The following is a 17,253-nucleotide window of genomic DNA, read 5'->3' as shown; positions in this document are numbered from 1 at the left end:
AACCTTAGTAACAAGTGCTGTAAGAAGAGAGAATTCAGTGCAGCATTTGCATGCACTGCTTCAGGGAAGAGGTGAAAGTTTTCTTTTTCGTAAAAATGGGTAGAGTCACTCTTTACTGAACCTGACTAAAAAACTTCACTCTTCATAGTTTCTTAATTCTAAATAATGTCATATTATTAAATCTGCTTTTCTCTAATCCAGAACACTATATTTAGGAATACACAGTAATTCCTTACTTGATCACTTTTTATAACTTCCCCTGACATATTCCCTTTTCCCCTTAGACTAGCTAAATATTTTATGCTGTTAAGTCACTTAATTCCTGTAATTTGCAATCACTTCTCAGAAGTTTGTATAGTAAATAATGTCTATTTTGATGTGAAATTAGCCTAGAAAAGTTTACAAAAGACTTTTACAAAAGATTCTACATGTTTATAATGGTCTATGAGAACCCAGAATTTCCCTACAACAATATCAAAGAGAGGGGTGTCTATGAGATTGAATCTAAGTTGACACCTTTAGAAAGTGAGGATGGAGCTAAAATAATTGGCTTTATTCCTTCCTTTAAAATACTTTGTTTTTAAGCTAAATCTGTTTCTTCAGAATATATGAAGTGAGGGGAATTACAAAATGCAAAACAGTAATATGTGATTATCACCATTTCATGACTACTTTTTCAGGTCACCTTTCAATGTTTTCTACTTTGTATCGAAGTGGTGAGAAACCTGAGAAGGACATAAGTAGGAATCTCTAAACCAAATTTTATTGGGAGAAAAGGACTTATTTTCCAAAGAAAAATCTTACTCTCAGGATCAAAATGGCAACTCTTTCCCAAAACCATAAAGCAGAAATGATTCCTAAAATAGCTATCATTTTAGTCCTATGATGATCAACATACAAGACAGAGAAAAACAAATGCCATTATAGCAATACTGGTGTCAAAAATCATTTCCCATCAATATACAACCAGGAAACATTAGGGAATCATAACTTCCACCACAGCATTCAGGTATCTGCCATATTAAGTCTATAAGCATGCAGGACAACTTTTAATATCCTTCTCCTTGGACTATGAAAAAAAACTGGTTCTGCAGGAGGTACAATGTACTATTTCAATCAGCCTAGGAATGAAATATAAAAGTATTCATTAAGTGTTTACCATGTGCCAAACACTATGCAAAGGGCTAGGACTACAAATTGAAAGCCAGACAAGAGCTCACATTCTAGTTGTTGGATGTAAAACATATGAGAGGAATGTTCAGCCACAGGATTGATGGAAAGGCCCAGCCACCCTTTGGGTACAACAAAGCTGATGGCAAAACTCCTTACTATGCAGTTTGGAAGGGGAAATCAAATTGGGATCAGGGCAGGCAGGGTTTGAGATAGGGCAGAAAGGGTACAAAAGCATCCTATAGTAGTCCAGAGACTCTGCCTTCTGGCTCCCCATCGTGGTCTTTGCAGCAGCAGGGTTTTAGGGGAGGGCACGTCCAAAGAAGTCTTGTGGCAATCCCCTTGAATTCGTCTCTATGTTTCTCTACAATGATCTCTGGTCCAACAAAATGTAGGATGATGCCATGGTTACTGAATAGGTTCTGTCTGCTGATACCCAGTAGTAGATCAGGATAAGGGGGAAGAAAAGAGCAGTGTTCAAGGTGGGGGAAGGTACAGGATATCCAAAAAGGGTAATGCTGCCCTTTGGTAACCTTCTTTCTAATTCAATCCCTTTGTGCTCCATAATTCCTCTTCCGAAAGTAAAGTGTCTGCTAAGTAAATAACTAAGCCAATTAGTATTTATGTGTTAAAAAGAAATAAAATCAAGCTTTTGATTTATATAAACTTCTTTGGTACAACAATAAAAAATCTCTTTTCATCAAATCTCCCATTTGAGAATACAAGGGCAGTGAGCTGGGGAAAAAAGGCTTAAAACCCAAAACATCCCTTTAAAATGGCCTATTCTCAAAACACAATATTGAGTCTAGGAATTTAGACAGATTCTCTCCTCTCAAATCACAAAATTACAACCCTGGTGCAGGCCTCATCACCTCACATATGGACTATTACGATAGCCAGCTGGTTTATTCCCTTGCCTTAAGTCTCTCTCCACTCCAGTCCATTTTTCTCTTAGCTATCAAAGTGACCATGTCACTCCCAATATCAGTAAACTCCAGCGGCTCCCTATTACCTCCAGGATCAAATATAAAATCCTCTGTTTGCCATTCAAAGTCCTTCACAACCTGGCTCCTTCCTACCTTTCCAGTTTTCTTACACTTTACTGCCCTCTGCATCCTCTACAATCCAGGATCACTTGGCCTTCTTCCTGTCCCTTAAACATGACACTATCATCTCTCAACTCCATTCATCTTCACTGGCTATCTCCCATTCCTAGACTGTTCTCCTTCCTCACCTCCACCTCCTGGCTTCCCTCAATAATTAGCTCAAATCCCATCTTCTGCAACAGGCCTTTCCCAGTCCTGTTCCCCCACTGCTAGTGCTTTCCCTCTGAGATTAGTTCCTATCTCCACTCTATATATCTTGCATGTACATATCTGTTTGCATGCTGTCTTCCCCATTAGAATGTGAACTCACTGAGGGCAACTGTGTTTTTGCTCTTCTTTGTATCCCCAGAGCTTAGCTTAATACCTGGCACATAGCACTAAACATATACTTGGTAACTTGCTGACTTGATTTTTTGATGAAGATCCGCAGGTCACCAAAAATGTCATAAAGAATAGATTGGTCATCTTGTATATTAAGATTCCTTCCAGATCAAAAATTCTATAATTTCTTTCCCTCTCAAGGGTATAAGGAAAATAATTAATAAATAAGAATGCAAAGAAATTGTTTAAAATAAAAAATTCTACATAAGTAGAAAAATCATTATTTGGACTGGGTTTTTTTTTCAAAGAAGATAATTACAAATACTTTTACAACCTTCCAAACAGTCACTCATTTGTAGTAATCATTTAAACCAAAATAATAATGAAAAGGACTAACTATTTACTACTAATGTACTTCCTGAAGATATGGAGGAGAATGAAAGAAAATTGTTATGCACTGGTAAACTGTCCTATTTTCAAGGCTATACTATTTGTGGCAACTTTATGGTCAAAAGTGATAATATTTTCCTATTAGTTTCAGTTAGATTAACCACAACACATTTTTAAGTAAACTACAGCAACTCTGACTTAAAGTATTAAAACATTTAATGCTTCTAGTTAAATATTAAGAGTATTTTATGGCAATAAATTGTGTATTATGACAGACTAGAAACAAGTTAATAAATCTTACATCAAAACTATTCCCACACTACCCATGACCACCAAATCAGCACTGTTCAGGAAAATGGATACCTTAGGCACTAGACTCAAAAATGGCCATTTAAATTTTTAAATACACTTTGTAGCTACAATGTGGCAGAATGCTTCTTATCTTTTGAACTCTCAGACTTTGGGGCAGAATGAAATCAGTTCAGTTTTTCTTTAAGTGCTTGAAAATGTGTAAAGGGTGAGGAAATAACTATTAAGATTGCCATTATTGCATGGCAAACGACAAGTCACTCCCTTTGGCTGTTACAAATAAGCCAGCCAAGTTTTCACTGCTCAAAAACCATTGGTGGTTTTTAAGTCATTTTGTTATTTGCACATCAACAAAATGAATCTTAAAATCAAAGTTTTATATATGCAAAAAAAAATTACAGAAATTTGTTTCTTCTCTTGATTCAAAGTATTTTCCAAGGGATGGCAAGAAAAAAAAAAGGAGTTAAAATAAAACAAATGCTACAGAAAGAACAGGAGATGTTGGTAAAAAAGTCTCAGACAGCAGGGGTTTTCAGCACGAGGTCCATGAATTTGGGGTCATCTCTCTCTATTTCTCTCTGTCTCCATATATATGTGTGTGTTTGTGTATGTATGTGTATACACATATACACACAGAAACTATTTCAAAATCACTGGTTTCCTTTATAATTGTACATATTTTATTTTGTGCATTTAAAAACATTATTCTGAAAACTGTCTACAGGCTACAGGGTTCATGACCCAAAACAAGTTAATGCTCCTTAACTTAGAGGGGGGCATCTTTAACTATCACTTATGTGGAAGAGATTGGCCTTGTTTTGCTTGATGTCAAATGGCAGAAGGAGAACCAGTAGGACAGAAGCAACTGAAAGGCAGATTTGGGGCTCAATATCAAGGAAAAGTTTCCAAGCAATTAAAAATGAGAATGATTGATTCTAAAATGACAGGAACATAGTTTTAGATCTGAAAGGGACCTCGGAAGTCATCTAGCTCAACCAGATGAAGATTCAATGTATGAAGTGAAGGTTCAGAGCAACTTTCAGAGACGGCATGTTTGGTAAGTGAAAATCATAAATGACTCATTCACCCTGAAGACACTTAAAAGTGAAACAGCAGTATACAGTAACAGCCACATTGTGCAATGACTAACTTTCATAGACTTGGCTCTTCTCAGCTATGCAAGGATCTAGACAACTCCAAAAGACTAATGATGGAAAAGGCTGTCCATATCCAGAGAAAGAACTACGGAGTCTGAATGCAGACTGAAGCATACTATTTGCTCTCTTTTTTTGTTGTTGTTGTTTTGTTTTGTTTCCTCTTTCTCGTGGTTCCTCCCACTGGTTTTAATTCTTCTTTACAACATGACTAACGTGAAAATGTGTTTAATATGAATGTATATGTAGAGTCTATATCAGATTGCACGCCATCTTGGGGAAGGGGCAGGGAAAGATAATTTGGAACTCAAAATCTTATGGAAGTGAATGTTGAAAACTAAAAATAAATATTTTTTAAAAGTAAAATAGTAGCAAAGGAATGGCATATTAGTCCCAAGTAAATCAATGGAGCAAGTGGTAGATTTAAATAAAACAAATACTCAATACCACATTCTAAAAATTTAGTAATCATAAACAACAGGTCCTAATATTAAATATTTACTTAAATTACTTTAAAAAAATTTTTTAATCTGCCAGTTTTAGATACATGATTTTATCTTCTGATAAAGCAAGAGTTACATTACTTATCCAAAAATGCCAATTTATACCTTGGCATTTACAACAATTTACTCCTTCTTTCCCAGTATTTTTCCAAATGTACTTTCTAAGAATAAAACACAAAAAAATAAGCTAAAATACACTGTACTTTAAACAGCATCTGTTATTCTTCATCCATTTGGCTTTCCCTGGGCCAATTGTTAGGCTGAACTCTTCTCTATGATTATAAATCTCACTTAGAAGGCTCAGTAATGTGTAAGGGCTTAATACAAATCATCTACAAACAGGTATCAGAAAGACCCTTAGCATGCAAATATAGAGACTCCTTCAAATTGGATGCTATACTGGACATCTTCTATGACTACAGCTAATAACAGAAGAATCCATAGTCATTTCTGTATTGCATCAATCAAGAAATTCTGTATGATCATAGCATATGTATAGGAAAGACACCTTGCTGAATGAGAATCTGTAAGGTTACATTTGGCTCTACTTAATCAAACACTTTTTTTTATAGCCAACAAATAACAAGCACAATGTGATCTTACATTCTCTGCACCTTTCAGTCAACTGTTATGACTATAAAGACGTGGTCTAGGTGAGAGTACTATTTGTGAAAGCTTGCCTGTTTCCTTGTCTTATTTCCATCAAGGACATCTGCAATATACACGTAGGTTGTTTTCATAAAAATTTTATAGAAAATAAAAAAGTAAGCATTAGGGTTGCCAGTTACTGATGAACTCTTGACTGCCTTTTTTCAGTAGTACCGTTATTTTTCCCAATCGTTGGTACCTCCCTCTTTCAGCTGTCTTGAAAATTGAGCCATCTATTTATGCCCTCAAAATTCTGTTACATCCAGCACAGCCTTCCTACTCTGTCAATACTTGGTCTGGTTGAGATGTTCTTCCTGTCTTCATTTTGCATAGTGCCATTTCCACTTCTTCAAAAAGCACAAAGAACTAAGATATTAAGGATCCAAATGTAACAAAAATAATAACAGCTAACATTTATATAGCACTTACTATGTGTCAAGCACTGTGCTAAGCACTTTACAATTATTATCTCATTTGACCCTCACAACACCCCTAGGAGGTAGCTATTATTGTTCCCATTTTACAGTTAAGGAAATTGAGGCAAACGGGTGAAATGACTTGCCCAGGGTCACACAACTAGTAATGTCTGAGACTAAATCTAAACTCAAGTCTTTCTGACTCCAGGCCCAGAGTCCTACCTACTGCACCATCTAACTGCCTAGGACGCAAACATAATGGTTTCATCATCGATAATGACAAAAGTGCCTTTACTATAAAAATGCTGACAACATTTTTTTTCTCTTTTTATTCTGCTTCTTGTTCTCCTTCCAGTTTTCTTTAAATGCTTTTGGAATAAGTTAATTTTATTGGTCTATGAACAAAACTTTCTGAAAACTCATTTTTCCCTCTACTGCTTTTCAATGTTCTGTAAGAATGCTACCCACAATCCTACAGCATTCTCTTGCAAGGACTGTGCAAATGATTTTATATTGTAAACATGTATTACCACTGCCTGCCATGTATCTTAACTTGACAAAATCAAGTTTTTGATGGAGTGGGTAACTTTGGGCTCTTCACTGTGAGGACTGCTTCATATTGCACATTAGCAGGAAATAGTGATGATGAGAACAAAAACACTGTTGATTAACACCTGTTCCTTTTCCTATTTTTCAGCATGAAGAACTTGCGTAAAGAGCTACTTTAATAAAAGAGTAACTTTAATTGCATGGCACATCTTTTCATTTTTATCTTTTCTTCTAACTTGGTGTCAATTTTGAGCATTAATTATTCTAACAAAGCAATGGTCTAAATGTATATAAGGAAGCTGATTCCAAAAGGACTCTCATACCAGTAACCATCATTTCTTGGCTATTAAGATAGACTCAGCACCGGCCCTGAAGTCAGGAGGACCTGAGTTCAAATCTGGCCTCAGACCAAACACTTGACACTTACTAGCTGTGTGACCCTGGGCAAGTCGCTTAACCCCAATTGCCTAAAGAGGAAAAAAAAAAAAAAGATAGACTCATTATAGTCTATGTATGATGTGAACTGAGATGTGAAGTGAAGTGAGCAGAACCAGGAGAATATTATACACAGTAATAGCAATATTATACCATGAAGAACTGTGAATGACTTAGCTATTCTGAGCAATACAATGATCCAAGACAATCCCAAAGGATTAATGATAAAACATACTATCTGCTTCCAGAGAAAGAACTGATATTGTCTGAATACACATTAAAGCATGCTATTTTTTTCACTTTCTTTCATTTTTTTTTAAAATTCAAGTCTTCTTTTACAAAATGACTAATTCAGAAATGTTTTACATGACCACACATGTATAATCTATATCTTATTGCTTACTGTCTGAAGGAGGGGGGAGGGAAGGGAGGGAGAAAGGGACAGAATTTGGAACTGAAAACTTAAAAAAAATTTTATATTTGTTTTAACACATAATTAGGCCAAAAAAAAATTAAATATTTTTTTAAAGAGTCAGTATGATATAGTGGAAAGAAAGCTGGCTTTAGAAGCAGGAAAACTAGGTTACAAACCTTAAGCAAGTCACTTAACTTCTTAGTGCCCCTAGGCAACTATCCCAGTCCATATATTGCAAAAGAGGTGTTTGTCTGCATTGGTCAAAGAAATTCCTTAGATCAATAAAATCACAGATTAATCCCAAAAGTCAATTTCTTTCCCTCAGCTGCCCTTTTTAACGTTATTTGGATCACATGTTAACCAGTGACTTCCCAATTCTCTTCTTGAAAAAAGTACTGATGAGAGAGATGGATAGATGCATAAGTTACATATATATACATATACATACACATATTATATATATATAAACACATACACACACATGTGTGTGTGTGTGTGCGTGCGCACGCACGAGCCTTTGGCCTCTTTCATTGCTTGACAGGGTACCACGCTTTCCAATTTATTTTTCATCAATCTCCTTCATATCAACTTTTATATTGAAGTCACTGATTATTAAAAGTACACGGTGATTTAATTTGAAGGTTTTTATTAAGATATGTATGACTGTAAAAAGAAGTAGGCTGGTCATATAGCAAGACCATGGGATAACAGATATACAGCACAAGTAATGTGAAAAGACCTAGAAGAAAGTCATTCACCACTACCCCAACTTCAGAGGTCATCTGTGAAGGACCTGGACGAAAGTCACAAAGGGCCTCAGTCAATCAACCAATAAACAATTATTTCTAATCTTTAAAATGCAGGACTAGAAGATCTTTAAACACCCTCACTCCCAACTCACGAGTCTATAAACTCTGAAAAACAGTCCCATCAGCTTAGTGATCTCTCCTCCAAATTCCAGGAGAAAAAACAAATACAACTTTGTTGAAAATTAATTCTTCCAACCTGAACCAGAAACTGGGTGGCAAAAAGGTAAAGTATGACTTTTACGAGTCTTTAGACAATTCGAGCCACCCTTCCAGCACAATTACTTCTATAATACAGATTGTGTTACGAAGATGAGGAAAAAAAAAAATCAGTCACTCCTAAACTTGAAAACAAAATGTTGCCTACCTTGACCTGACGATCTCTTTTTCATATATGGCTTCAATGACCTATTACCAAAAATATAAATATGAAATATTGAATCAAGGCTGTTTTGATAGATTCTATTTGTTTTTCAGACAGTAATTCAATTTATTTAATTAGTAGTTTTCAACTCCTGAGATTATACAAGACAATCTGTTTTAGAAACAATATATAATCATTTTAACCAACATTTCACAATACATGTTGAGTGAAAGAACAAGTTAATATAAAACTGAAGGACAAAAAAATAATATCAACTCAAATAGAGCTTGTACCCCTAAAATGAAATCTCATTCACAAACTCTTTGAAAAGTAAAAATATACAGGTAACTAAGAATAGTTATAAGTTGCACTAAAGTTTTGTATAAGTCAAACTAAGGGGAAAACTACATCCTGTATTTGGATTAATAGGATAAAAAAAATTTATGGTAGTGTAAAAAAATCAAATCAAAACACGTGGTATATTTTGGAAAAACAGGTGACAAGACACTTTAAAATAATTAATACTAAAATCTTTATATAGTTTTCCAATCTAAAATTCATAAACAGTATTTCAGAATTCAGACCCAAAAGTATGCCCAACAGAAGCAATTCATTAAGGTTATGGAAAACATTTTGTTAACATATTCAAGGATGCTTCAAGCTTTCCACTTAGTGCAGTTGGAAAACATACTCTCCAGTTATCCATCTAGAATAACCAATATGCATGTCACAGTCTTTAAGTTCTAAGCAGAAGTACTACATCCTCAGTATACTATATATTTTGATTTCTGGGAGAAGCGTGTAAATTCTGTAGGTCTTGCCCAATCGGGATGGAACTAGGGGAATTTGTTGGTGATACTTTTGTACCAAATATCAACTAAAATAATAATCAACTATCAACTAGAGGAATATCATATTTCTTCTACCTTTCCAAAACTAGTGGTAAAATGGTACTGATGTTAATCAAAGTGATGTGGGAATTCAATCTTCCCAGTCCCTGGATCTAATGATGCTACCTGGGCATTTCTGTAACAGAAGGAAAAAAATCACTAAGGTACATACAACCTAAATCACGTCAAGGCAATCAACATCTATCCTATTTAAGGACCATTTTTAAGTGGAATTCCAATATTTATCAAATTATCTTTCAGAATTCATTCTTTGGCCTATCTCTCAAGCTAAACTAAGTTTAGGTTACTTTCATTCAGTAGCACAGTGAAGATTTATGGTATTATTAAAGACCACTCTCTATTTTAACCCTCCATCCCTTCACTGAAACTGATCTTCCTCAGGTCCTCTATATTAAGGAATTTCTATTCTTGTAGTTTTTCCTCACTGGTTTAAAAGCTCAAGTTATTTAAACATAAACAAATATTTAAAGTTAACTAGTACTCATAATTTTAAAAAATAGGAGCTCAAAGTTTTACATTATCTAGAAAATTTGTGACACAAAACAAAAATGCTTACCTTTGAATCAAAGGGAGATTTATTCTTGACATGTGGAGCCCAGTACTTACAGGCTAACTGAAAATGTAAGCAAAAACAAATACTTTTATTATATTACACAATCAAAGAATTTTTTTAAATGTTAAAGACTCATAAGATAATTTGGATCTAAAACCAAATCCATTACCTTTTTTCCAAAACCTTCTCTTCTTGCTCAACTTGCTACTTTTGCTAAGGGTAGCAGCATTCAACCAGTTACCATCCTCAAAACTCATCATCTCTAATTCCTCCCTATTTCCCTCACATCATATATATGATTGGATGCCAAGTCACAATGATTCTTCCTCCCAAATATCTCTTGTAATGAGCCATAAACTTTTTGATCATGCCCAATGTGGGAGTTTGTTTTGCCTGACTATGCATGTATGTTACGAGGATTTTGTTTTTCTTTTATCTTTTCCAATGGAGGGGGGGAAGGGAGGTGGGATGGAAGGAAAATTTGTTTTTTAATTGAAAAACATAATTTAAAAAAAACTCTTGCATCCATCATTATTTTTCCATTGAGTAGCCCTGGTAAACAATTACTTCTTATTGGGTTATTTCTATAATAATCTCTGAACTTTTCCTACTCTCTCCCTGCCCTTCTCTTCTATCATTTCTACATGCCAATGCCAATACCCTTCCTCTCATCTCTACCAGAAAAAGCAAACCTGGGGGCAGCTAAGTGGTGCAGTGGATAGAGCACTGGCCCTGGATACAGGAGGACCTGAGTTCAAATCCAGCCTCAGACACATAACATTTACTAGCTGTGTGACCCTAGGCAAGTCACTTAACCCCATTGCCTAGCCAAAAAAAAAAAAAAAAAACCCAGAAAAAGCAACCCTTCAGATCCTGACCTCCAAAGACTAGGACCCCTGCCACCCAAGGAGAGTTAATATACTCATCTTAGGCAGTGCATCCAGAAGCTGAACTATCCTGATTGGTGAATGAGTGAGTAAAAAAAAAATCACCTAATCTACTATATCTAGGCAGCTCAGGACCATGTTTCACAACCCATCCACAAGGAAACCAGGGCCTATTCAAAATGGGCAACTTATCACCTGTCTCACATTATTCCGACTCTGAACCAGGAATAATAAAGTAATGCTACCACTGCTATTGGAAAGGATATGACAATGGACTACTCCATTCAAAATCCCTCTTAACTCCCTGAACAAAAACTACTTTTCAGAAAGACCTGAGCTCAAATCTAGCCTCAGACAATGATTCCCTATCTGAAGCTGGGCAAGCCACTTAACAGTCTGTCTGCTTCAGTTTCCTCAACTGTAAAATGGGAATTATAAAAGCATTCACTTCACAGGGTTGTTGTGAGGATCAAATGAAATAACATTTGTAAAGCATTTAGCACAGTGTCTGGCACGGAGCAAGGCACAATATAAAAGTTTTTATCCCGATCCTCCCTCCTCCCCACCCCACACAAACACAGAATGTAAACTTGAGAGGAGAATGTCACTTTTATATTTGTATCCTCATACCCTAGCACATAATAAGTGCTTGTTCATTCATTCACTGGCACCATTCCTGATATTTTCCTGAAAAGGCCCTATCCTGTAACAAGTTTTGCCCAGGTCAAACAGGCTATACACCAAAAGACCTATTAATACTTATTAAAAGGCCCAAAGATCTAAAGCAAAGATTCGGAAGTATGGAATCAAACAGCCAAGCATTTATTAAGGCCTACTATGTGCCAGACACTGGGGATACAAAGACAAAAACGAACAAACCCCTGCCCTAAGAAGTTTATCTTCTATCAAGAAAGCTATGTGCATACATAAGTAAATCCAAAAAAAAACTTTATATATATATATAAAAGGTAATTTGGGGAGCTGTGAAAGGGCAAATTAGCAAGGAGGAAATCAGGAAAAGCTTCACAAAGAAGCTGGAACTTGTGTAAAGTTTAGAAGAAGGAGAATGTATAAAAAAGAATAGAAAGGAAGGTTGCTGCCGGGTTATGAAAGATCTTAAAAGCTAAAGAGTGGAGTTTACATTAGATTCAAAAGGCAATAGGAAGCCATTGGAGTTTAATGAGTAGAGGAGTAACAAAGTAAAACATGTACTTTAGCAACTATAAGGCAAATGGAAAAGAATCAAGACACCACCATACTTCCCAACAAGTAAAAACTCAGAAAATCTAATATAAATATCGATAAACAGGGATAAGACGTAATTCCTCAGAAGGAAATATAAAATAGCGGAGATGAATAACCTATCAAAAATAGAGCTGCACTATCTGTTCACAGATGTGGTACTATACATCAATGTCTAAATACACAGAACTAACCCTTAAAAAATCGAACAGGCACAGATTAGCAGATTAAAGAAATGATGCTTCACTCTTACTAGGAAAAGCTAGGTATAGAATGTTGTCCTTGTGTGTATCAATAAATAAAAATGGAAGCAAGAAAAAGAAAGTATACTGTGTTATTTCCATGTGAAGGAAGGCATAGCATTTTGCTCCTGAGTAACTCTCAAAGGTAGAAAGGACTGTTCACACACTTGATTCAAGGCATGCATGTTACATAAATACCATGAACTAAAACCTCTCATGACCCCAAAGTAAAGGTCCTCTACAATCTGGCTCAAACCTACCTTTCCAGCATCATTCATACTGTTCACCTTAATATATTCTACCTTTCAGCCAAACTAGATGATTCAATTTCCTGAATACAACTTGAGTTTTTTCATAACTGTGCCATTTGACCACACAATTACCTATACTTAGAATGCCCTTTCCCCTATTCCTACCTGTTGAAATCCTATACATCCTTTAGACTTAGCTAAAGTTCTACTCATTTCCATGAAACCTCCCCTTGCCTCTGTAGCCCAAACCAATCTTCCTCCTTTGAACTTGCACCACATTTGCAAAGCTCTTAGCAAATTGCCTTAGCACCATGCACATAATAGGCATTTAATAAATGCTTGCTCCCCCTCTTATAGAAAATCATATTCTGCTAGGCAACCCAGAGTCCAAAAGGGTATGGCTTGAACCACCACAGCCAGAGCTGACACCAAGCAGGGCTGCTTTCCCCCATCCTCCAGCCACCCAGACCTCACTCTTACTGCCAGTGCCCCTTCCTTTCTTCCCTCCTTGCCAGATGTTGATCCCTCATTCCAATCACCACCAAAGGTAATCCAAAATCCTCAATCCCTTCCAGCCCTTAGGATCACTCTCCCCACTCCAATTTCCAATAGTGGTATATAAGAACTGTCCAGGCTTCTAACCCTACGGGGAAGACATCTCAATGTACCCTAAAGACTCCTGAGCTTTTCCATCCACACTGCAACTGACCCTCCTACATGTGCTGTCTCCCAAATAGAGAGTTAACTACTTGAGAGTAAGATTGTCTTCTTTTTCTCTTTATATCCCAATGCTTAGTACAATGTTTGTCACATATTAAATATTTAATAAATGATTTTTAATTCACTTATTCATTTCATGTATTTATACAAATATGAGGACCTGTGATGAAGACTCTTGGTATAAGAACTTGCTCCACCATCTACTAAGTTTATCACTTAGGGAGCTTCTTTCGGCACATAGCAGCCAAGTAACTTGCCCAGAGCGACAAGGCTAATAAATGTCATTGTTAGAATTTGAAACCATGTCTTCCAGACTCAGAATACAGCACTGCCCCTTTTATATATAAAAATCCCAACTTGGACACTTACTGTGAAGACATGAGCAAGTCATTTAATCTGAGTTTCAATGTCCTCATCTGAAAACATCTATAATGATACCTGTAATGCCTAGCTCAGGGTTGTTATGAAGCTCAAATGAGAATGTAAAGTGCTTTGTAAACTCAAAACTCCATTAAAAGCCAATTGGTAAAAACCACTTGTGTATATATCTTATCACTGTCTCCCTGATGAGATTATAATTTTTTTTAAGAGTGGGAGTAATACCTTATACATCTTCTGAAACCCCTTAGAGAGCCTTAGGATATGACAGTCTATAAATATGGACTATTCCTCATTTGAACACTATACCTTGTATATAATTTTATACTATTCAAAACACTATAATGAAAATTAATTTTATTTGTTCTTCACAAAAGCTCTGTGAACTGAGGACAGAGAGGAGAAAGTAAGGAAGAGATGAGTTAAGTAATCTACCCATGGTCCAGATCTCCTGATTCTTGTTCCACCACATTTTCTCACACTTCGTTAATTTTCTCTACTTCCTATATAAAACTACTAGCAAAGAAACAACCAAGTCCGTGTGCAAGAATATGAATATTCCATACCCACAGTCCCCCATATTTAGAAAGAAGCTAAGGAAATACATTTTACCAACTCCTCTCTGGGCTTCAGTTTCCTCATCTGTAAAATAAAGAGTCTAGACTCCACTACCAATAACTAAAAGGTTTCAAAAGATGTATAAGTGTCCCTACTCTTAAAGAATTTGTAATCTCATCAGGGAGACAATATTAAGATTTATACACAATTGGTTTTTACATGGGATTTTAAAGTTTACAAAAGCCCTTTCTAGTCCCAAATCTATGATCCTATGAATTATTTTATGCATATGAATGGTTTTTACAGTGGTGAGGGATTTGCACAAATCCATGCATACACCTGTCACATAGTATGCACTTAATAAATACTTTTTAATAAATTAATTTTCTCTCCTGGACCCCTTTATTGAAGGACAAGGATCGTGAGTATTTTTCAAAGGCGCAGTGTCGATCAAGAGGCACTGACAAGGACTAAAACAGTGTCTGGCACATAGCAAGTGCTTCATAGATGCTGGTTGACTGCTGAACGACGGATAAGTACACCACAATAAATTAATGGGTTTAATAAATGCTTTCAATTGCCTGCATGTATGTCCGCTAATTCAACATTTATTCAGCAACATTCATTCATCTTTGACTCCTTATGGTTTTTCTCCAATCACATATATGATCAATTTCTGAGTCCATAAGATCCAAGCCCCGAAATCTCTTCCATCCATCTTTCTATTTCCTTTCCCTAATCCTGTTAAACACTTGCTTCATGTTGGATTACTTCTACAGTAGCCTCCTTACCTCTTCCTCTCTCTCCATCCCCCTTTCTATCAATCACAGTGCAAGGAGCTGGAAACACGAAGATTCCCTTCCTGTCCACAAGGAGTTTCCCATTTAAGTAAACTCTACACTTCCCACCTACGGTTTACCTGCAAGCTCCTCGCTTTCCCTTTCTATATTTAAAAAAAGTAATGCGAAGAAAGTCGCCTTTATCCAGTTTCTAGAAGTAGGGACAATAAAGCTGAGCTGTGACACAAACCAGACCTGGTTCTGAAAGAAAGCAAGGGAGAAGCCCCCCCTCCCCCAGCACCGTCCCGGCCTCCTGCCCCAACCCCCGCCCCTGCCATTCTCCAGGCGCGGCGGTCGTCGGCTCCTCGGCCCCTCGACCCTCATCCCTGCCCGCCCCCTCCGCAGCCTCCCCTGGCTCCGACAGCCTCATCCCTCCCGGCCCCGCCGCGCTCACCTGGGTCACGAACTCGGCGTTGATCTGGGACACCGTGGGGGCCAGGATTTTTTTGGGCGGCGCTGGGGTCGCCATGGTCGGTCGGCCCCTGGTCCAACCCTGGGAGCTGGAGGTAAGAGCAGGTACCCGGCGATCCCAAGCGCTCTCTCTGCACACACACCGCAGAATGAATGCCTGCCGGTCGTTCGGCACTTCCGGGATCCAGTCCGGAGCGGAAGTCGTCACCTTCGGGGAGCGAGAAGAGAGCCTAGAGTTGTAAGTTTCCCGCGGAGGAACAGAGAGACCGGAAGTGGGCATAGAAATACTCTGGGCTAGAGAAGCGAGGAATGAAAAAGAGACCTCTTTCTGTACTGCCCCCTAATGGAAGGCTGAGAGAAAGCACGGAGGACAGAGGTTGATTTTTCTACGTTTAGTGCTGGCAGTGGGAAGGGTGGTGCTGAGAAAGACAAAGCAGTGAGATGCATACAGGCAGTCATTCACCCAGCCATCTGCTCTGTCTCAGTTGCCCCATCTATAGCAATGGGTGACCTACCTTCCCCAAGTCCCTAGGATACCAATGGAGTCATGAGGAGGACTGAGTAGTGATCCTGATAGGGACACACACATGCTGTATGAAGGGTTTGCAGACTCTTTTTATGGTATTTGAAAAAAGCATTTAAATTAATTGGAAAACTCCTGAATGCAAAGTCACTCCCTGTGGCAGCTAAGTTCTTTGTCACAGGACTTAACTCTTAGCATGCTTAATAATGCTTGTGGACTTGATCTGAGTTCAAATCTTGACTCTGCCACTTGCTATCTATGTGACCATTGATAAGTAACCAACACAACCTCTTTAGGTCTAGTTTTTCTCAGCTATAAAATGAAAATGAATAAAATGACCTCTAAGGTCCCTTCTAGCCCTAAATCTATGACCCTATAACTACTGGACTAGGATGACCCAGGTTCAAACTTCTGCTCTGCCAACTTACTTTGGATAAATCACTAGACCCCTTCAGCCTCAATTTCCTCATCTGTAAATGGTGGGAAATGGATTAAAATTACCTCTAAGGTCCCTTTCAAAGCTAAATCTTAAAAATCCTAAATCTTTAAAAATCTTTTTAAAAATCTTAAATTTTAAATAAATAAAATATATAAATCTATAATCCTATGAACTTTCATCCATTTTTAAATTTCCCTCCTCCCAGCCAGATTCAGAAAGAAAAAGAGAGGAAGGAAGAAAGTTTAAGCATGTTGAAAAAGGCTTGAGGCAGTTTGTTTGTGGGGGTTTTTTTTATTTTTTATTTTTTTTAGAAATAAGGATATGGAAAACTTCTCCTGTGTGTGTGTGTGTGTGTGTGTGTGTGTGTGTGTGTGTGTGTAGTGAGATCTGGCAGCTAAATGGTCCCAGGCTCCAAAGTGGGAGATGTGGCCTCTACCCCATCTCTCACCCTGAGGGCAAGCAAGAAAGTAGGGAGAAGAAAGGTGGTAAATGGAGAAAAATTATAGGGAGCTGGGAGTAGCACCATGTGTCTTTAAAAATGAGCTAAGTGATAACAATGAGTTCTTAATCTCGAAGCTCTTCCATACTTTTTTTTGAGATTTTAAATGTTGCCATTAGTAGTTATAAAATTTAGATCTGATATGGTTGAAATATGACCTGGAATCAGACTCAGAATAAGTGCTCTTAAGGGTGCTTACCTGTTAGGATTGTCA

At 37.2% G+C, this 17,253-nt stretch overlaps 1 protein-coding gene across 1 annotated transcript in view; it reads right to left on the bottom strand.

Moving 5' to 3' along the window:
* Positions 1-15,754, bottom strand: part of AQR (aquarius intron-binding spliceosomal factor) — a 109,409-nt gene extending 93,655 nt beyond the window's left edge. The window contains exons 1-3 of the mRNA XM_027870100.1: positions 15,562-15,754; positions 10,054-10,110; positions 8,590-8,630 (exon numbers count right to left, since the gene is read on the bottom strand). Coding sequence (XP_027725901.1) covers positions 8,590-8,630; positions 10,054-10,110; positions 15,562-15,636 — 173 coding nt within the window. The 5' untranslated portion in view covers positions 15,637-15,754. The remainder of the gene's footprint in view (positions 1-8,589; positions 8,631-10,053; positions 10,111-15,561) is intronic.
* Positions 15,755-17,253: the final 1,499 nt, after the last annotated feature.

Source organism: Vombatus ursinus, unplaced genomic scaffold (genome assembly GCF_900497805.2).
Source record: "Vombatus ursinus unplaced genomic scaffold, bare-nosed wombat genome assembly UNPS02014794.1, whole genome shotgun sequence".
Lineage (NCBI taxonomy): Eukaryota > Metazoa > Chordata > Mammalia > Diprotodontia > Vombatidae > Vombatus > Vombatus ursinus.
The sequence above is the reverse complement of the archived record's forward strand: the minus strand, read 5'-3'. Positions and strand labels throughout refer to the sequence as shown.